Source organism: Amblyraja radiata, chromosome 25 (genome assembly GCF_010909765.2).
Source record: "Amblyraja radiata isolate CabotCenter1 chromosome 25, sAmbRad1.1.pri, whole genome shotgun sequence".
NCBI lineage: Eukaryota > Metazoa > Chordata > Chondrichthyes > Rajiformes > Rajidae > Amblyraja > Amblyraja radiata.
In genome coordinates, this window is record NC_045980.1 from 28,018,251 (window position 1) to 28,041,498 (window position 23,248).

The following is a 23,248-nucleotide window of genomic DNA, read 5'->3' on the forward strand; positions in this document are numbered from 1 at the left end:
TGGGCAAATGTTTGGCAGATGCAGTATAATGTGGATAAATGTGAGGTTATCCATTTTGGTGGCAAAAACAGGAAAGCAGACTATTATCTAAATGGTGGCCGACTAGGAAAAGGGGAGATGCAGCGAGACCTGGGTGTCATGGTACACCAGTCATTGAAAGTAGGCATGCAGGTGCAGCAGGCAGTGAAGAAAGCGAATGGTATGTTAGCTTTCATAGCAAAAGGATTTGAGTATAGGAGCAGGGAGGTTCTACTGCAGTTGTACAGGGTCTTGGTGAGACCACACCTGGAGTATTGCGTACAGTTTTGGTCTCCAAATCTGAGGAAGGACATTATTGCCATAGAGGGAGTGCAGAGAAGGTTCACCAGACTGATTCCTGGGATGTCAGGACTGTCTTATGAAGAAAGACTGGATAGACTTGGTTTATACTCTCTAGAATTTAGGAGATTGAGAGGGGATCTTATAGAAACTTATAAAATTCTTAAGGGGTTGGACAGGCTAGATGCAGGAAGATTGCTCCCGATGTTGGGGAAGTCCAGGACAAGGGGTCACAGCTTAAGGATAAGGGGGAAATCCTTTAAAACCGAGATGAGAAGAACTTTTTTCACACAGATAGTGGTGAATCTCTGGAACTCTCTGCCACAGAGGGTAGTCGAGGCCAGTTCATTGGCTATATTTAAGAGGGAGTTAGATGTGGCCCTTGTGGCTAAGGGGATCAGAGGGTATGGAGAGAAGGCAGGTACGGGATACTGAGTTTGATGATCAGCCATGGTCATATTGAATGGCGGTGCAGGCTCGAAGGGCCGAATGGCCTACTCCTGCACCTAATTTCTATGTTTCTATGTTTCTATTGCAGACATTGCCCTTTTCTCTCTGGAACTGCAGCACTACAATGCTGTAAACTATATTCTGTACTCTGGCATTTTTCTCTAAGCACTACCTGGGCGGCATGGTTGTACAGCGGTGGGGTTGCTGCCACACAGCGCCAGAGACCCGGGTTCAAGCCCGACTACGGGTACTGTCTGTACGGAGTTTGTAGGTTCTCCCTGTAACCTGCGTGGGTTTTCTCCAGGAGCCCTGGTTTTCTCCTACACCCCAAAGGCGCACAGGTTTGTAAGGTTAATTGGCATGGTAAAATTGCCCCAAGTGTGCGTAGGATAGTGTTAGTGTGCGGGGATCGCTGGTCGGCTTGGACTTGGTGGACCGTCGGGCCTGTTTCCGCACTGTTTAACTGAACTAAACTAAACCTGTTGTGATTATGGTACTCAGGTATAACATGATCCGAGTTAATTGGACAGCACGCAAACAGTTTGGGTAAAAGATTCTGGGGAAAAGGTGCCCCCTTCTGTCACAGGTAACCCTTGGCCTTGCATGTTTCACTGACAATGTTCATTTTAAAAGAAAGGACACACCACTTAAAGTACCGTCTTTATTTTCGTATGACTAAACTGTACATTCTTCTTTGTAATATATACCAGCGTCACCAGTTTATTTACAAGTAAGGCATGGAAAATATATGTAGTTACATCTCACCTCCACAGTACTGGGAGGGGAATTAAATGAATGTATAAACGTGAAGCAAGAATAACTCCCTGTGTTTCCACTCCCTGATATCATTCTTTCTTGTTGCATCATTTGACTACTGGGGAAACTAGGTAAAAGGCATATATATATATAACAAGATAAACTAAGAACAGTAGTTTCTTGTATGTAGGCTGAACTTGCAGCTCATTCTCAACCTCCAGCTGTAATCACCAGCAGTTCAGACCTTTGAAACCATTACGTCTGAACTTTATCCTTCGAACGTTGAGTTATGGCTGGTGATATATTTATTTTTTTGCACTGACATGCTGGAGTTTACAGACTAACTGCTGGTACTGGGAGTCCATTCACCAAGGAGACTGTAGTCATCCCAACCGAGCTACCACCGCCATCTTGTCACAAGTAACTGGGAATAGGCAATGCACGCTGGCTGCTGTCCTGCGCATGTCCCCATTCCAAGCACGAGTTTGTCAAATAATACCAAGAGCAATTTGAATTAAGACTTGCTCAAGGTGGCCACCATTAAGTTAAGGTGGGGGCAATGATTGAAGTTGGCATCTATTAACTGCCAATTAACAACATCACGCACCTCATTAAGTCACTGTCGATTAGCCGTTATAACGAGATATTTAAAGCTGGATCTATGCACATAATCCTACAAGTTCAACTTCTGAAATATCTTCACCGTCACAATGGCCCATTTATCTTAAAAAGGGCTTTCAACCTCTGCTAAAATACAGACAGGAACATTGTACAAACCTGCTAAACATAATGCTCTATTGTCGGAGGAGGAGCTCTCAAAGGATTAGTTTTATAAAATCATTAATATAACAGTTTTCAAATACAATGAAAATATAGCTGTCATTAAATATAAGACAGTAAGACTCCAAGTGTTTTGATTACCTATACAGGGAAGTCCATCTCAGGTTAAGTATATAAGATCTAATATTTTAAATACAATATCTTCATATTTTGTTGTCGCTCGTGTGTTTCTGTGTTATCCAGCTGCCAGGTTTGAAGGAAAGTGTTTCCTGAGATTGCTGTTGTTACAAAGTACTGATTACAGAAGTTATCTCGGGCGTTCTTCCTCTGACATTAGTAATTAACTCATTTTAAAACAAAGAAAATCTGACCTCAAACCAGCTGCATAAGAGAAATCCTATCAACGGCAATATACGGTTGGCATGAATTACACACAATCCGTTTTCTTTGAGCCTTTTGCTGGTGAGTTTCCGAATCGTTCGATATTCTCAGCGACAGGTTGATCACTGATGCTGCAGAGGGAAAACAAGCAGATTAATTAAACGGAAAAAAATTACACATGTCGGATCAGAAACGGTCAGAAATCCACAACTAGTCGGGCATGATGTGATGATGGGTCTGAAGCAAGAAGGGTCTCGACATGAAACGTCACCTATTCCTTTTCTCCAGAGATGCTGTCTGACCAGCTGAGTTACTCCAGCTTTTTGTGTCTGCCTTCGGTTTAAACCAGCATGCGCAGTTCCTTCCTGCACATGATGTGATGAGGGGTTAGGACCAAGTCTTACTTGGACGGAGAATCTGAAAAAGGGTCCCAACCCAAAAGATCAAATGTCCAATATGTGTCTGACCCGCTGAGTTCCTCCATCACTTTGTGTTTTGCTCATTCGTGGACGGCTATTTGCAGTACTTGGAAGATAAATGCAAAATGCTGGAGAATTCCACAGAATCACCACCCTCTGACTAAAGGCATCTCGTGCCACCAGTTCGAAGAAAGTAAGTGCAATCCTGATGGCGAAAATGTAGTTAAATTATCAACAATCAGTGTTACCTACAAAGCAACAGCTCCACACTTCATAAAGTGAAGTCCAATGAATTGGCTGTAAATTCATTGGACTGAGGGCAGCACAGTGGTGCAGCTGGTAGAGTCTCACAACATCTTAGACCTGGGTTCAATCCTGACAGACTTTCTGTGTGGAGTTTGCATGTTCTTCCTGTGACCTGCCTGGGTTTTTCCGGGAGCTCCGATTTCCTCCCACACACCAAAGACGTACAGATTTATATGCTAATTGGCTTGGTATAATTGTAAATTGTTCCTAGTGTGTCTAGGATAGTGTAAAGCCCCCGTCCCACTTAGGAGACCTAAACAGCAACCTCTAGTGACCCTGCCCGCCACCCAAAAAAAAATCAAAGGTCGAGGTGACCTGCAACCTCCTACCACCTCCCACGCACATGTTGAAAACCTTCCTCGACTGTGAAGAAAACCAGCTTCGACTAGACCTGCGACTAAAAAATTATTGTTTTTTACAACGGCAATCTATTTTTAGTCGAGGCCGATTTTAAACATGAAAAAATAGCAGCAGATGAAGCCTCGACCACGCGGAAACCACTTTCAACCATTAGGGAGAGTGACCAAAACCTCCGATGACCTCATGGAAACCTTGGGTGGCGGGCAAGGTCACCAGAGGTTGCTGTTTAGGTCTCCTAAGTGGGACAGGGGCTTTAGTGTGCGGGGATCACTGGTCGGTGTGGACTTGGCGGGCTGAAGGGCCTATTTCTGCGCTGCAGCTCTAAACTAAGCTAAACTAAACTAAACTAAACTAAACTAAACTAAGCACAGATACAATCAGTTCAAACTCAAGTACAACATAGCAAAGGGAAAGATACAGAATATAGTTCTCAGCATTGTAACGCATCAGTTCCTTTAGATGAAGTCCAATGCATTCAATGGGGGTAGAGGTGAATCAAACAGTATCCAAGCTCATGGAAGAATCCTAGGGCCCGATAACAGAGGGGAAGGAGCTGTTCCTGAGTGTGGTGCTGTCTGTACAGAGTTTGCACGTTCTCCCTGTAACCGCGTTGGTTTTGACTGGGTGCTCCGGCTTCCTCCCACATTCCAGAAGGCATGCAAGTTTGTAGGTTAATAGCCTCCATAGATTGTCCCGAGTGTGTGGGATGGAACTAGTGTACGCATGATCGTTGGTCAATGTGGACTCGGTGGGACTGTTTCCGCACTCTATCTCTAATGTAAACTAAAGCGAAACTCTCAGAATTTGTGGGCGGGGATGGGGGGGGGGGGGGAGAGAGAGAGAGAGAGACACACACACACGTACACACACACACACGTACACACACACGTACACACACACACGTACACACACACACGTACACACACACGTACACACACACGTACACACACACACACACACGTACACACACACACGTACACACACACACACGTACACACACACACGTACACACACACGTACACACACACGTACACACACACACATACACACACACACACGTACACACACACACGTACACACACACACACACGTACACACACACACATACACACACACACACACACGTACACACACACACACACACACACACACACACACATACACACACACACACACACACGTACACACACACACACACACACACACACACATTGACAGCACCAAAGTAGAGATGGGTTTTTTTTTTAAATTTTATTTTTATTAGAAGTACAGTAAATTACAATAATACACATCAGATATATCTTATTACATTTGTTGTACCACTTCGTTTTTCGAGCTTTAAAAAAGATAGTAATAAAAGAAGTAAGGAAAGTGAGCAAGAATCGTGAAGGTGCAGGAAAGTGTTGGGAAAAGAAAGCCCCTTAGGGAAGAAGTTAGAGAAGGAAGTAAAGAAAGGAAATAAGACCCTAGAAAGAAAGAAAAAAAAAGGAAAAACAATCTCTCTATTGTAACACAAAACTCCGCAAAAAAGGATATACCAACCGTATTTTTTTTATTTTTTATTTATTTTATACCCCCCGTTACCAGATCCTGGTACCATTTATATTTTAAATTACTATTGCACCTTATGCTTGTAATAGTTCCATAAATGCAGACCACGTCTTTTGGAAGTGGTCTGCTTTGCCTGCTAGGAGGAGTCTCATCTCTTCCAAGTGTAGTGTTTCGAACATGTTTGAAATCCACATTTTTATTGTTGGTATTGGAGCATTTTTCCAAAATTTGAGTATAAGCTTTTTTTCCATTATTAGCCCGTAATTAAGTAAGTTCTTTTGAAACACGTTTAATTCGGGGTTACCTTCCGATATTCCAAAAATGATCCATTCTGCTTTTGGTATAAGTTTTATTTTAAATAATTTTGTGAAGATTTCAAATATTTCATTCCAGAATTTTTGGATTTTTATACAGAAAACAAAAGAGTGCGCTATGGTAGCTTCTTGTGACTGACATTTATCACAAATGGGTGAGACATTGGGAAAAGTTTATTTATTTTAGTTTTTGAATAATATAGTCTATGTAATGTTTTATATTGAATTAGAGTATGTCGTACGTTGATCGAACATTTATGCACATATAGTAAGTGTTTATCCCAGCTCTCTTTTGAAATTTTTATAGCTAGTTATTGTTCCCAGTCTCTTCTAATACCATCGGTTGTAGGTATTTCTATATTTAAAATAATGTTGTATAAGTATGATATTAGATTTGTTGATTCAGCCTTTGTCTTCATGGCTTCATCCAATAAGTCTGGGGACATGTTATGATAGTCTTTTGTGTATTTTATCAGATAGTCACGGATTTGAAGATATTTAAAATATTGATTATTTTTCAAATTATATTTCAGTTGTAACTGTTGAAATGATAATAATTTTCCTAATTCATACAAGTCTCCGAGCGTTTTGATTCCCATTCTTTCCCATTGTGTAAATGATTTATCTATAATTGAAGGTTTAAACGATGGGTTATTGACTATTGGCATTAAAAGAGATAGATTTCTTAATTTTAGATTCTGTTTTATTTGTTTCCAAGTTCTAATTGTACTATGTATCATTGGATTTTTATTATAATTTTTGTTATTCAGATTCATTGGTGAGAGGAGAGTCGCTCCTGTATTACACGGAGAGCAGTCCTCTCTCTCCATTACAATCCAGTCCACCTGCTGGGCAGAGTTGTCTAGCAGGTGAATCATATTTTTAATATTTACTGCCCAATTATAATACATAAAGTTAGGGAGCGCTAGACCACCCATCTCTTTTGGTTTACTAAGGTGTGCTCTTTGTATTCTGTGGGATTTATAATCCCATATAAAATTTGTAATGTCTGAGTCTAGTTTTTTGGAAAACGTTTTTGGAAGATATATTGGAATTGATTGAAATAAATATAGGATTTGTGGTAAAAAGATCATTTTTATAGCATTTATTCGACCTATTAAAGACATCGGGAGCGTTTTCCAGAATTTGATTAGATTATTTAGTTTCTTAAGTAAGGGGCTATAATTGGCGTTAAACATAGCGTGATAGTTTCTAGTGATTTCAATTCCTAAATATTTAAATTTTTCTGTGGCTATTTTAAAGGGGAATTTCAAGAGATGTGTTGAGTCTTTCGGTTTTATCGACATAATTTCACTTTGTTCCAGTTTATTCTGTATCCTGAGAAAGATCCAAAGTCCTCAATTAGATTTAATATGTTTGGTATACTGATTTGGGGTTTTGTGATATACAGTAATACATCGTCTGCATATAAGGATATTTTGTTATTTGAATATTTTGTATTATAACCGTAAATATCCGGGTGTGTTCTAATTTTTTCAGCTAAAGGTTCAATTACCAGAGCGAATAACAGCGGTGATAATGAACATCCTTGTCTATTGCCCCTTGTTAATTGGAATTTCGTAGATAGTATATTATTAGTTAATATTCTAGCCGTGGGTTTGTTATATAATAATTTTATCCATGCGATGAAGTTCTCTCCCATTTGAAATTTTTGCAATACTTTAATCATATAATCCCATTCTACTTGATCAAACGATTTTTCTGCATCCAATGAAATGATAGATAACTCTTGTTCTTGAGGTTTGTGAGAGTGCATTATGTTAAGCAGACGTCTCAGGTTATTAAATGAATGTCTCTTAGGTATAAATCCCGTTTGATCCTCATTTATTAATTTACTAACATATTGACTTAGTCTTCTAGCTAGTGTTTTCGCTAATATTTTTTGATCCGTATTTAACAAAGCAATAGCTCTATATGAGCCTGGTTCTTCTATATCTTTATCTTTTTTAAGTATTAATGTGATCGTTGATTCTGCTACTGTTTCAGGTAAGATTTGTTCTTTAAAAGCGTATGTATACATTTTCTGTAGACGTGGTGTAACTATGTCGTAAAAACATTTATAAAATTCATTACTGAATCGTCTGGTCCTGGTGTTTTTCCATTCTTAAGTGTGTTTATTGTGTCTTCTATTTCCTTAGATGTAATTTGTGCTCCCAGTTCCTCTTGTTCCTTCAGTTCTAGTTTTGGAAGGTTACAATTGTCCAAAAATTCTGAAACTTTATTATTGTCTATTAGCGTTTTTGATGTGTATAAATTCTTGTAAAATTGAGCAAATCTTTTATTGATATCATTAGGTAGTGTTAATAATTCCCCTCTATCTGATTTAATCTTTAAAATTGCATGATCTTTTTCCCGTTTTTTCAGTTGGCGTGCTAAAAAGTTTATGGGGTTTATCCCCAAATTCGAAATGTTCTTGTTTTGTAATTTGGAATAATTTTATAACCTTCTCTGATAATAATTTATTTAGCTTAAATTTCAGTATTAAAATGTTATTATGTTTATGCATAGTTGGATCTTTAGCATTATCTATATCTAGTTGTCTGATTTGTTCTTCTAATTGTCTTTGTTCATTCTTATTCTTTTGTTTCAAGTAGAGATGGTTGAAAGCTTCAAGTTCTTAGGAGTAAATATCAGCAACAATTTTTTTTCCCCGTTTAGTTTAGTTTAGAGATACAGCGCAGAAACAGGCCCTTCGGCCCACCGAATCCGTGCTGGCCAGTGATGCCCGCACATTAACACCATCCTACACACTAAGGACAATTTACAATTTTACCGAAGCCAATCAACCCACAAACCTGCACGTCTTTGGAGTGTGTGGCAGGAAACCGGAGACTCCGGAGTAAACCCATGCGGTCACAGGGAGAACTTACAAACTCCGCACCTGTCGCTCGGTCCCACATTTATGCACCGAGGAAGCAAATTCCGAACTTCCCAGAAATTACAATGGGATATGTTGGGAATGATCAACAGACGGGTCCTTGAGCAGCGGAAAGATCACCCTTATTTGACCCTCCACACACCCCACAGTCTGCTGAGCGCGTCCAGCATTTCCATGTCTCCGCCCACTGTATTGGACGTTTGTATCTTGGCATTGTGGGGTTTGCTACTAGCCATACATCACATGTGTAGGTAGGATAACGGCAAATGCTGGTTTACACCGAGGATGGACACAAAAACCCATTTACATAAGTCCGATGTAACGACCCAAAATACCGACCATCCCTTTATCTCCATGGATGCTGCTCGACCCACTGAGTACCCCTGTAGTTTGATGTTTCCTATATTGCACCTTCTTTGGGTTCTTTCTTATGGGAGTTAAGAAACTTTCAGTGTGTTTAGACTATACTTTACACTTTAGAGATACGGCGTGGAAACAGGCCCTTTGGCCCACCGCGTCGACCAGCGATCACCCCGTACACTAGCACTATCTTACTATCCTACTAACACTATCCTAGGGACAATTTTACAATTTTTTTTTACCGAAGCCAATTAACCTACAAACCCGCACACACGTCTTTGGAGTGTGGGAGGAAACCGGAGCACTCGGAGAAAACCCACGCGGTCACAGGGAGGAGGTACAAACCCTGTAGTCAGGATCTAACCCAGCAGCAACTCCACCACTGCACCACCACATGTTGTAGAAAACATCAGCATAGATGTGAATGTTCAACAAACAGTTTAACCATCTCGCTGCATTACCCATCCCTCAAACTTCCCAATATCTAATCGTGGCCAGTTCAATAAAAAAGACAAAGTGAAAATTCCCTACCGTTGTAAAGTGAACAATGCAAAAGATGGCAATGACTATTAATCCAGCAATAATGGCTGCAATGGAGACCAGTGTGGCTATGTGTCCCAACTTCTTTCCTGCATCAGCATCTCCCTCATTGTAGCGGTTCAGAGCCTTAAGGACAGAAAACAATCGTTAGCATAAAATCTCACCGTTCCCTTTATGATAAGACCGTTGTTCAACACTGTGAATTTATAATAAAAAGACAAAATGAGGCAAGGCCTGGCATCAGAACAGGAATAATTGAGAACATTGTTACGCTGTAGAGGGAGGGAGGGCTGTTGATACGGAGAGGGGTGGGAGAAAAAATAACGGGGGTGGTTAAGCAAATTGTTAAATTGTTTCTTCAGCATTGTAAGGCAGACAGTTGCAGGGGCGGAAATCGCTATCAAAACATGGGGGGGATACAATTTATTGGTGGCCGCACACGCATGGTTTCGGAGGCTTCGGAGGCTTTGGCCGTGGGCCTTGTGGACGGTAACATCGGAAGCTGACCTGGTTGGTGACCGACTCCGAACTCCAGCAATAGCAGCTTCATCCGCCCCGAATCGTGGGGCTTCAAACGGCCCGTTTGCGGGGCCTTTCATCGCCTGGCGCGGTATAAAACCGGCCGCGGGATCTTCCATCGTCCGGCGGGAGCTTCAACATCAGGAGCCTCGATCGCCTCGACGCAGCAATTTGACCGCGGGGCGATGGAAAATCCCGTGGCCGATTTTAAGCCGTGCCGGGCGATGAAGGGCCCCGCGAACGGGGCGACTCAAACTCCGCTCTATGATCTTTGCTCTACCAGGATGTCTCCCTCCTCCAATCACCACGCTCTATCCTCAGTCCCACCCCTCTACTTCCGCCACTGACCAACTCCTCCCTCCTCTAATCCTCGCGCTGAATCATCATGGTCCCCCTTCCCCCCCCCCCACTGCCTGCTGACCAACGTCTCTCTCGTCCAATCGGCACCCTTGATCATGTCCCACCCCCACTGTGTCGCGGAACGATTAATAGATTTTTTTTTCACCAAATCTCAAAATCCGGATTACAACACATGGGGGGGGGGGGGGGGGGGGCGTTTACTTACTTACACCCACACTTACAGTATCTGTGATTTCCCTACATTAGAGCTTGGGGAGACAACGTGGAAAACAAGACCTTCGGCCTAGCGAGCCGGCACCAACCAGCGACCCACATCCCGCACGCTACCACTACCACCCACACTAGGGACAATTTACAATTTGCAGAAGCCAATTAACCTGCACATCTGCACATCTTTGGAGTGTGGAAGGAAACCGGAGTCCCCGGAGAAAACCCACGTGGTCACAGGAAGAACGTGCAAACTCCGTACAGACTGCACCCATAGTCAGGATCGAACCCGGGTCTCTGATGCAGTGTGGCAGCAACTCTACCACTTCACCACCGGTCTGCATGGAACAGCATGGACACAGGCCCTTCTGCACAACTTGCCCATGCCAACTATACCAACCCCAGCTACCCACATTTGGCCCATAAGCCCTCTTAAAGAACCTTAATGAAATTAGCAATAGAAACAAAAAAGGTATTGGAGAAACCACTAGGACTGACAGACGATAAATCTGCAATGATTTGCACCCCAGGGTTATGAAACTGGTGGCTATGGCAACAGAGGCAGGGGAGAGAAACAGGCCCATTGACCCATTGAGTCTGTGACCATCAAGCACTAATCCTACACTAACCACGCCTATTCACCCACCAAGTGCCGCCCGATTCGATCACTCGCCTGCACATTAGGAGCAACTAACAGCAGCCGCAACTTCCCACGCCCATGTCTTTGGGACGGAGGAGGAAGCTGTGGCACTCGGTGGAAACCCACAAGGTCACAGAAAAACTTCAAGCTCTGTGTGCAAACTCCACACTAACGCCACCCGAGGTTGGGATCGAACCCGGGTCTCTCTAAAGCCGTGAAGCAGCCGCACCACCTGCTGCACCGCAGTCTGCACATGGATGCATTACTTGTCGTCTTCCGAGATTCCATGCATTCCACGCAGAATGATGAAGGATTGAAGCATGTTGGTGTCTAGAGAGACGTGGACGTTCGTGTGCGCGGACCACTGAATGTCATTGCTCATAAGGCACATGGTGTGTTGGCCTTTATTTTATAGAGAGACATCTTGCTTCCAATTATATAGCCTCCTGGTGAACCACGCCTGGAATGTCAAGTGTAGGCCTGGTTTCCCGAAGCATGGATTGAGTTCCCTTTAGAAGGAGTGCAGTGAAGGTTTACCAGGGTGATCCATGAATGGAAGATTAGTTTAAATAGTTTAATTTAGTTGAGTTCAGTTTATTGCCACATGTACCGAGGTGCAGTGAAAAGCATTTGTTGCGTGCTAACCAGTCAGTGTACTGATACATGATAAAGGGGATAAGGTGAATAGCGTTTAGTGCAAGATAAAGCCAGTGAAGTCCGATCAAAGATAATCCGAGGGTCTCCAATGAGGTAGATAGTAGTTCAGGACCGCTCTCTAGTTGTGGTGGGATGGTTCAGTTGCCTGATAGCAGCTGGGAAGAAACTCTCCCTGAATCTGGAGGTGTGCGTTTTCACACTTCAGTATGCTCTCGACTTCAGATAAGTGGGAAGTGATCTTGCTGAAAAGTACTAAATTCACACTGAGGTTGAGATAGATAATGTTTCCCCTGCCGTGGTTTCAAGAACCAGGGGGGGGGGGGGCATATCTCAAAGTAAAGAGTGACCCTTCTGGGGTTGAGATGGGAAGAAATTTCTTCACCCAGCAGTACGTAAATTCTTGGACTTCCTTACCCAAGAATTTTGGTCTCCAAGAATATTCCTAGAATATGGAACAGTACAGCAGAGGAGGAGGCCCTTTGCCCCACAATATCCCTGCCGTTAATCTCGTCTGCCTGCACGATCCATATCTCTCCATTCCCTCTTTATCCATGTCCCCAGCTAAAAGCCACTTCAATGCCACTATCGTATCTGCCTCCATCACCACCCTTGGCAAAGCGTTCCAGGAACCCACCACACTCTGTGTAAGAAACCTGCCCAGACATCTCCTTTAAACATTGCCCCCTCTCCTTAAAACAAAGCCCTCTATTCTTTGACATTTCCCCCCTGGGAAAAAAATGTTCTGTCTATCTACGCTATCTATGTCTCTCTTAATATTAGATACTTCTACCAGGTCTTCCACCCCCCCCCCCCCCCCCTCAATCTCTGACTCTCCAGAGAAAACTATTTGTTTGTTCAATATCTGCTTACGGTTCAGGCTTAGACCAAGAACAGCTAAAAGGAATCAAGTGATAAAGGGCTAATGCAGGAAGGTGGATTCCGCCCAAAATGGCCACAAATAGGCAGAATTGCATCTGCGGTTACATTACATTTATCAGTTATACTTCGGAAAATAAATTTAAATGTCCCACCAAACTCAACATGCAAAATGCTGCCTACCATCACTGTAAAAGGCATAGCCCTGATTTCACTTGCCCTCTCAACTACAAAATCTGTCTCTCTAACCACATCATTGGTTTGCATTCGAAGATAGACACAAAGTGCTGGATTAACTCCTTCTTTGGCTTTCGACTTGAAACGTCACCGGTCCATGTTCTCCAGAAATGCTGCATGACCTGCTGAGCATTTTGTGTCTATCTTTGGAGTGGACCAGCATCTGCAGTTCCTTCTGACACTGGTTTGCATTCGCTGATGATTAATCTGACTTTGACTACAACCAGATGGAGTCATAGTCATAGAGTGATACAGTGTGGAAACAGACCCTTCTGCCCAACTTGCCCACACCGCCCAACATGTCCCAGTTACACTAGTCCCACCTGCCTACGTTTGGTCCATATCCCTCCAAACCTGTCCTATCCATGTACCTCAGCGGGTGCAGCAGCATCTATGGAGCGAAGGAAAAAGGCAACGTTTCGGGCCGAAACCCTTCTTCAGTCTGAATAAGGGTTTCGGCCCGAAACGTTGCCTTTTTCCTTCGCTCCATAGATGCTGCTGCACCCGCTGAGTTTCTCCAGGTTTTCTGTGTACCTTTGATTTTCCAGCATCTGCAGTTCCTTCTTAAACACTATCCATGTACCTGTCTAACTGCTTCTTAAATGTTGGGATTGTCCCAGCCTCAACTACCTCCTCTGGCAGCTCATTCCATACACCCACCACCCTTTGTGTAAAATAGTTACCCCTCAGATTCCTATTAAATCTTTACCCCTTCACCTTAAACCCATGTCCTCTTGTCCTTGAATCACCTACTCTGGGCAAGGGGCTCTGTGCATCTACCCGATTTATTCCTCTCATGATTTTCTACACCTCTATAAGATCACCGCTCATCCTCTTGCGCTCCAGGGCATAGAGACCCAGCCCACTCAACCTCTCCCTATAGCTCAGACCCTCGAGTATTGGCTACATCCTTGTAAATATTCTCTGCGCCCTTTTCAACATCTTTCCTATAACATGGCGCCCAGAACTGACATAATACTCTAAATGTGACCTCACCAACGTCTTATACAACTGCCAACTTCAATACTCAGATGATCCGAAGGGCCTGTTTCCATGATAAAACACCTACTCAGCCTATAGCTCAGACCTTCTAGTCCTGGCAAGATCATTGTAGATCCACTCAGTACCATCTCAATGCTGCTTGGGTCAGTCTAGTAGAACTACACAAGCTGAGCTTCTCAAGCAACACAGTCTGAGCACATTTCTACAGTTTAATCGTTACGATGATCTTATGCAGAGCTTATAATCACGTCTGGGACAGGTATTTCCAGAAAAGGGCTGGGAACAGGGAAGTAGCTGAAATGGAGCCCATAGACGGCATTGGAGGCCAAGTCAATGGATACCTTTAAGGCTGAGATTGCCAGATTCTTGATTAGGTAGACACAAACTGCTGGAGTAACTCAGCGGGTGAGGCAGCATCTATGGAGAGAAAGAATGGGCGACGTTGGCAGTGGAGGGGGCGGAACAAGATAGAATGCAGGCGGAGACAGTAAGACTGGCGGGAGAACTGGGAAGGGGAAGGTGAAGGAGAGAGAAAGCATGAGCTATCTGAAGTTAGAGAAGTCAATGTTCATACCGCTGTGGTGTAAACTACCCAAGCAAAATATGAGGTGCTGTTCCTCCAATTTGTGCTGCCACCCAGCTTTGTGTCATCTGCAAATTTGCTAATGTTACTTATAGATTCTTACTTATAGATTCATGATTAGTACAGGTGTCAGGGATTATGGGGAGAAGGCAGGAGAATGGGGTTGAGAGAGAAAGATAGATCCAGCCACTGAATGGCGGAGTCGACTTGCTGGGCTGAATAGCTCAATCCTGCTCCTATAACTTATGAACCCATTAGCCTGATGTCAGTTGTTAGCAAAGTGCTGGAATTTATTATTAAACTAGACTAAGTGGGACCCGTTGGGTCCCAGCATCACACAGGAGGGCTGGTCATCCAACGCAATATTCCACCTCTCCACCAAATCTAATATTGGTGGCCATTTGGGGGGGGGGGGGCTTTCTGGAGCGCTAGTATGGGTGTTGTGGGCTGAAGGGACTGGTTTCCAGAGGGCTGGTATGCAAATTGTGCGCCAAATGGATTCTTGGGCTGGCGTCTCAGTCAATCAAGCCTGTTGTGCTGGCAACTCACTCACGGCTGGTGGGCTGATAGTTGACTCACGGCTAATCCTCGAAATTCTATTTCAAGCAGGGTGTAAGGCCACCAAATTCAAGTGCAGTTTCATACCATTTGAAGTAGGGTGCAAAACCACTAAAGACAGCGAGTCGTGACCTCTCCCTCCTCCATCTTGCAGAGACTGAGCCACACCCACATTTCCAGGTTTTATAACCCCCACCCCCCCCCCCCCCCCACCGGAAAATGTGTGGCTTTCATGGAGTGATTGACAGGAGAGAGATTTTCAACATTTTTTAAAAACCTAATAACACTTTTATTTTTAATTGATGGGAAGAATTCTCTGCACCTGCTCAGCGGAGGGGGACTGAGTAAGATGGCCAAAAATCACAGCCGTAAGTGGTAGCGTTTTATCTAAAATCAATATACAGTGCAAACAGGAAGTAAGGGCATTTACAGTAGTGCCTTTTAACTTCAAGCCAAACCACCCAAGTCACCATTTGCAGTAAGTAGTGCCTTTCAACTTCAAGCCAATGCACCCACGCCACCATTTGCAGTAAGTAGTGGCTTTCAACTTCAAACCACACCCAAGACACACCCAAGCCACCATTAGCAGTAAGAGGTGCCTTTCAACTTCAAGTCAAAGCAACCAAGCCACCATTTGCAGTAAGTAGTGCCTTTCAACTCATGCTACCATTAGCAGTAAATAGTGCCTTTCAACTTCAAGCCAATGCACCCAAGCCACCATTTGCAGTAAGTAGTGCCTTTCAACTTCAAGCCACCATTTGCAGTAAGTAGTACCTTTCAACTTCATGCCACCATTTGCAGTAAGTAATGCCTTTTAACTTCAAGCTATTGCATCCAAGCCACCATTTGCAGTAAGTAGTGCCTTTCAACTTCAAGCCAATGCACCCACGCCCCCATTTGCAGTAAGTAATGCATTCTAACTTCAAGCCATTGCACCCAAGCCACCATCTGCAGTAAGTAGTGCCTTTCAACTTCAAGCCACACCCAAGCCACCGTTTGCAGTAAGTAGTGCTCTCAACTTCAAGCCAAAGCACCCAAGCCACCATTTGCAGTAATAGTGCCTTTCAACTTCAAGCCAAAGCTCCCAAGCCACCATTTGCAGTAAGTAGTGCCTTTCAACTTCATGCCACCATTTGCAGTAAGAGGTGCCTTTCAACTTCAAGCCAAAGCACCCAAGCCACCATCTGCAGGAAGCAGTGCCTTTCAACTTCAAGCCAATGCACCCACGGCCCCATTTGCAGTAAGTAATGCATTTTAACTTCAAGCCAAAGCTCTCAAGCCACCATTTGCAGTAAGTGGTGTCTTTCAACTTCAAGCCACACCCAAGCCATCATTTGCAGTAAGTAGTGTCTTTCAACTTCATGCCACCATTTGCAGTAAGTAGTGCCTTTCAACTTCAAGCCACAATTTGCAGTAAGTAGTGCCTTTCAACTTCAAGCCAATGCACCCACGCCCCCATTTGCAGTAAGTAATGCATTTTAACTTCAAGCCATTGCACCCAAGCCACCATCTGCAGCAAGTAGTGCCTTTCAACTTCAAGCCACACCCAAGCTTTAGAACCAATAGTCATTTTTTTGCAAGCTTTAGAACCAATAGAGACACTTTTTGCAAGCTTTAGAACCAATATGCATATTTTTGCAAGCTTTAGAACCAATAGAGACAATTTTTGCAAGCTTTGGAACCAATAGAGATACTTTGTGCAAGCTTTGGAACCAATAGCCTTTTTTTTGCAAGCTTTGGAACCAATAGACATTTTTTGCAAGCTTTAGAACCAATAGAGACATTTTTTGCAAGCTTTAGAACCAATAGACATTTTTTGCAAGCTTTAGAACCAATAGAAACATTTTTTGCAAGCTTTAGAACCAATAGAGACACTTTTTGCAAGCTTTAGAACCAATAGACATTTTTTGAAAGCTTTAGAACCAATAGACATTTTTTTGCAAGCTTTAGAACCAATAGACATTTTTTTTGCAAGCTTTAGAACCAAGACACATTCTGCAAACATTGTAGAACCAAAAGAGACACTTTTTGCAAACATTTTAGAACCAATAGACACTTTTTGCAAACATTTTAGAACCAATAGACACATTCTGCAAGCATTTTAGAACCACTAAGGACACTTACATTTGAGTAGACATTTGTTCAGTGTTATTCACAGCTCAGAGAAACGTGACCCTATGCCTTCCTCCAGCTTGCAGACACTGATTGAGGCACACCACTTCCTGGTTTTATAGTCCCTCCCCCCTGCCGCCAGCGGGGGCAGCAGAGAGAATGGGGAATTTTGTAAAAACATTAATATCTCTGTCATTTTTAATCGACGGGAAAAATCCTCGGCACACATGCGGCGGAGGGGGGCTCTGAGCAAGGTGGCCAAAATGATGGCCGAAGGTGGCGGCGTTCTCTCGGAAATCGCAGCACAGATGGCCAAAACCGGTCAAGAACAGACTTTTAGTAATATAGATATGTGATGATGGGAACAGCAAACAAAAACGATTAATATAGTCAACAAGATTTTATCAACAGGATGGGCCGAATGGTCTAATTCTGCTGCTAGAACATGAGGTAGCTGGATTTCAAGATCTTTTCTTTCCCTTACCAACTGGGCGGATTGAAAAGAATGTCTGCATTGGAGAGCAGCAGGTGAGGAGGTGAGGAGAGGATGGTCCCACCAGTGGGAGAGCCCAGTCTCGGAATAAAAGGACGTCCTTTTAGAAAGGGGATGAGGATGAATTTCTTTAGTCAGGGGGTGGTGAATCTGTGGAATTCACTGCCACAGACGGCTGTGGATGCAGGGCAGGTTGGAGGGTATGTTCTGAAGGTGATGTGTTGATGTTGGATCAGAGGTGAGACCACCGCTCGATTATCAGTGTGAAAGATGTCCAGTGTTGTGGAGGGGAGTGCAGTCGCCAATCAACTGGACTCTAACAACTTGCATCCATTTTCCAAACGCACATTATTGACTTGTGCACAAGGAGACCAGCACAGTCTCAGTCACTGTACTACTCTGAAATCCTACTCAGCACTGTCAACATGTACACAGATTTTGGTGGCGCAGCTGTAGAGTTGCTGCCAGAGACCCGGGTTCGATCCCGACTCCGGGTGCTGTCTGGACGGAGTTTGTACATTCTCCCCTTGAGCGGGTGGGGTTTCTCCAAGATCTTTAAAGACGTATAGGTTTCTACGTTACTTGGTTGGTATAAATGTAAACTGTGCGAAGGATCGTGTAAGTGTGCAGGGATCACTAGTTGGTGTGGACTTGGAGGGCCAAAGGGCCTGTTTCTGCATTGTATCTCGGAACTAAATTAAAATTGTGCGCACTCTAATTTATTATCACCGATCACAATACATTCTCGAAAACCCCCCAAATACAAATACAATAGCTGTAATACAAATAAAACTACATGTCATTGAATCCTTGACGTATTCAATTTTAGCAAGGATGACAATTGTGAACCTTGTGCTATATATATGTCAAAGGGTGAACTTTGTACAGCTGTCTTAACCCTTGTCATACTGAGGCTTCCACAGGAGGAGTTGGAGAAGGGGTGGGATGGACTGCATCAAAGGGCGGGGAAGTTGGGGGCTACGGGAGCTATCTCTCCATCAACTCCCAGCGCTGGGAAAACACATCTCTGGCCGCTTCCTTCCCTTCAGATACTGGGTTTCCTGAGCCCACAGTTATTCAATCTGTTAAAGGCTGAGACACCACAGAGACAAGCAGGGTTAATTATCCTGAATTCCAGGTTTGATCGTGTGGTCATGTCAGTAGGAACCTGTAAATAGACACAACATGCTGGAGTAACCCAGCGGGACATGCACCATCTCTGGATAGAAGGAATGGTTGAGGTTTCGGGTCTAGACCCTTCTTCAGAAGAAGTCACCCACTCCTGCTTGATGCTCCATAGATGCTGCTGCACCCGCTGAGTTTCTCCAGCTTTTTTGTGTACCTGCTTGATGCTGCCTGACCCGCCCAGTTATTGTGTCTATCTTCGGTGTAAACCAGCATCTGCAGTTCCTTCCCACACCCCTACACCCCTACACCCCAGTAGAGAGGCCCGGGCTGTGGCGGGTTTGAAGAGATGTAAGCAGGTTCCCCCTGGCCACAAGTCAATCAACTTCCAGCTATTTTCTCTGGGCATGCCCTGGGCATGACATTGCTCACGTTCTCAATCACACTGGGCACTCGAATACCATGTGGTACTTCCCATATTGGTATTAGCACATCAGTCATATGGCCATGCCACTGAAAGTTCATAAGTGATAGGAGCAGAATTAGGACCATTCAGCCCATCAAGACTACACCGCATTCAAACATGACTGATGTATCTTTCCCTCTTAACCCCATCTTAATCCCTTAACCCCATCTTAACCCCATTCTCCTGCCCTCTCCCCATTACCCCGATACCCTTTACTAATCAAGAATCTATCAATCTCCACCTTAAAAATACCCATTGACATCCTCCGCCGCCTTCTGTGGCAGAATCCCACAGATTCATCGCCCTCTGACTAAAACAATTGCTCCTCATCTCATTTCTCAAGGTATGTCCTTTTATCCTGGGGCCGGCGATGGCCTCTGGTCCTAGACTCTCCCACTAGTGGAAACATGCTGTCCACACCCACTCCACCCACGCCTTGCACTATTTAAGTCAGGTATTCATCGTGGCCAGCTTTGGGGTGGCATTGGACACAGCCTAAGCCTTGCCAACCATGCCGGTACCCCCCCCCCCCCCCCCCCTGTGGAGCGATCACCCCCTCCCGCTAACTGGGAGAACCCAGTCGGGTAGTTTCTTGGTGTTCGTTTCCATTTTTCCTTACTGATAGGTGGGGGCCGCCGACTTTTCATGGCCATGGTTTTCATGGTTTTATTGCGAGCCAAGATTAAAATAAAATCAGTTGTGTTCAAGAAGGAACTGCAGATGCTGGGAAATCGAAGGTACACAAAAATGCTGGAGAAACTCAGCGGGTGCAGCAGCATCTATGGAGCGAAGGAAATAGGCAACGTTTCGTCCCGCTCCATAGATGCTGCTGCACCCGCTGAGTTTCTCCAGCATTTTTGTGTACCTTAAAATAAAATCACACAGCTGCTTGTTGGACATGGAGGAACACGAGAACCCTTCACAGCCTTTATGGTCGGTGTAACACGCCAAGGCTGGTGAAAACCCCGTGGCAACAACATAAGTGCATTGGTTCTAAGAGCAGGATTGGGCCATTCGACCCCATCAAGGCGCAGCGGTAGAGTTGCTGCCTTTACAGCGCAAGAGACCCGGGTTCGATCCTGACAACGGGTGCATTGTGTTCGGAGTTTGTACATTCTCCCCTTGACATACGTGTTTTTTCTCCAGGATCTCCAGCCGACCTTCCAAAAGACGCACAGGTTTGTAGGGAAATTGGTTTGGTGTACACGTATAAATTGTTCCTACTGTGTGTGTGTGTGTGGGGTAGTGTTAGTGTGCGGGGATCGCTGGTCGGTGCGGTGGGCCGAAGGGCCTGTTTCCGCGCAGTATCGCTAAGCTAAACTAACCTAAAGTCTACTCCGCCATTCAATCCTGGCTGATCTGTCTCTCCCTCTCAACCCCATTCTCCTGCCTTCTCCCCATAACCCTGACACCCGCACTAATAAAGAACCTGTCAATCTCTGCCTTGAAACTATCCATTGACACGCCCTCCACAGCCGCCCGTGGCAATGAAGTCCACAGATTCACCACCAACATCTCTGGACCATCGCCAGTTAAAGGAAAACATTAGGTACACAAAAATGCTAGATGCTGCTGCACCCGCTGAGTTTCTCCCGCATTTTTGTGTACCTTCGATTTTCCAGCATCTGCAGTTCCTTCTTAAACAAAGGAAAACCTTGACAGTTCTATGTCACCCCAACTCCCACCCCACCCCTCCCCCTATCCCTCCACCCCACTCCAGCTTGTTGCCCACCACCACCACCACCACCACAGACAGAAGGGAGAAGAATTAGGCCATTCGCCCCATCGTCTACTCTACCATTCAATCATAGGAACATAGAAAATAGGTGCAGGAGTAGGCCATTCGGCCCTTTGAGCCAGCACTGCCATTTAATATGATCATGGCTGATTATCCAAAATCAGTACCCCGTTCCTGCCCTCTCCCCATATCCCCTGACGCCGCTATTTTTAAGAGCCCTATCTAGCTCTTTAATATTGGTCATGGCTGATCATCCAAAATCAGTACCCTGTTCCTGCTTTCCCCCCACATCCCATGATTCCGTTAGCCCTAAGAGCTAAATCTATCTCTCTCTTGAAAACATCCAGTGAATTGGCCTCCACTGCCTTATGTGGCAGAGAATTCCACAGGTTCACAACTCTCTGAGTGAAAACGTTTTCCCCCAAGGCTGAGCTATCTCTCCATCTCAACCCCATTCCCCCTGCCTTCTCCCCACAACCACTGACACTCGAACTAATGAAGAATCTTTCAATCACAACCCCCCTGACGCCCGGTGTGACAAGCCGCGCCGCCCCCTCACCTACCATCATTGCAAACACGAAGGCCACGATGTTGATGGGGTGGGACGGGCAGAAGCAGGAGAGCATGGTGAGGATGAGGTATCTTTTCGGCGGCTTTGCCTCTTGCGCCTCATTGTCGGGGTCGCTGACTGCGATATCTATCTCCTCCAACGACTGCTTTAGATTCGACTTGTTGACCGCCTCAGACATTTGAGGAAAGCGAAGGGGGCAGCTCAGGGCGCAGCTCAGGGCGCTGGGCTCCGGCTCACACTGAGAGCTCGGCTGATCCACAAACTCGGAGCGAGTCAACACTGACCTAATCTTACCGGCACAGCCAGGCTGGCCAGCCCGACACCATCCCCGCCCGGGCCAAATGACCACTGGCCATCTGATCATTCCAAGTCACTGCAGTTCCGGATCCGCTAGGAGTTACACTGGCTTCTCATTTCTTTTCACGCAGAATGTGTGACAGCGCCTTAATCAATCTCTCACCCTCTTAACTATTTATGTTAATCTATCACCTTACATTATTAATTGGTGTCAGCACCTGTAAATATTTTCTTACAAATGTTCTTATTAATATTTATTCACACTTTGCCCTCTAACAAGTTAACTAAAGACTCACAAACTGTAACATATTTATTAACTCCTTCGTTTAATAACCTTCTTTGATTTTTTTTCTGCTTTGATATTCGCTTATCTTCTGTTGCAGAAATGTCAAATACATCTTCCAAAATAGTGCACATCAAACTCTAATCTCTACAGTCAGTTGCTACTGATTTCCCACTCCTTGCTTATCCCGTATTGCCTGACTTTACCTCGCACCTCAGCCATCCCCCACACTCTGTAACCAGATATTATTGGTCTCACTCTGTAGCCAGTGGTTATTGATCACCTATACTTTCATCAGTGGTTATTGATTACTAACACTGTAACCGGTAATTGTTGATCTCACTCTGTAGTCTGTGATTATTGATCACCTACACTGTAACTAGTGATTATTGATTACAATCATTGTAACAATGATTGATTTCTGACACTGCAACCAGCGATTATTGATCTCCCGCACTTTATAACGTGATTATTGATGACTAATATTGTACCGTTGATTATCGATTGCTGATACTGTAACCAGTGAGTGTTGAGCTCCCTAACTCTGTAATCAGTGATTATTAAGTACTAACTGCAACCAGTGATGATAGAACTTACTCTGTATCCAATGATTACCTATTATTAATACTGTAACGAGTGATTATTGATCAAGCTCATTCTTACCAACATTAACAGTGATTATTCATCTCTCTCACTGGAACCATGATTATTGATCACTAACACTATAGGGAGTGATTATTGATCACCAGCACTAACCAGTGATTATTGATCACCAGAACTAACCAGTGATTGTATATTTCTAATACTCTGTAACCAGGGATTATTGATCTCCCACACCGTGTCACCCAGTGATTATTAATCTTTCACTCTCAGTAACGAGTGAGTATGGATCTCACACCCTCAGTAGCGAGTGGTTATTGATCTGTTATCCTCAGTCGATGCGACAAGACTTCACCGCTGTGCCATAGTAACGGCCAACGCAAAATAAGCTCTTCCAAATCAAATGTTTAAATTAAAACATGTCCCCTGGCATGCGATTACCAGCCAGTCGGCCCGTGTGCTCCCTGAATCCCTGGCCATGTGTATTAGG

General features: G+C 44.3%; 1 protein-coding gene across 2 annotated transcripts; it reads right to left on the minus strand.

Annotated features, from left to right (window-relative positions):
* Nucleotides 1-1,415: 1,415 nt before the first annotated feature.
* tmem233 (transmembrane protein 233) lies at nucleotides 1,416-21,980 on the minus strand. 2 transcript variants are annotated; one of them, XM_033043630.1, is made up of 3 exons: nucleotides 21,571-21,980; nucleotides 9,426-9,560; nucleotides 1,416-2,816 (listed from the first exon to the last, which is right to left on the minus strand). In XM_033043630.1, the coding sequence occupies exons 1-3, from the start codon at nucleotides 21,940-21,942 to the stop codon at nucleotides 2,808-2,810; spliced, it is 516 nt and encodes a 171-aa protein (XP_032899521.1). In that variant the 5' UTR covers nucleotides 21,943-21,980; the 3' UTR covers nucleotides 1,416-2,807. The 2 variants fall into 2 exon arrangements, with proteins under 2 accessions (XP_032899521.1, XP_032899520.1); XM_033043629.1 differs by having other exon boundaries at nucleotides 1,416-2,819.
* Between the last annotated feature and the right edge of the window lie 1,268 nt (nucleotides 21,981-23,248).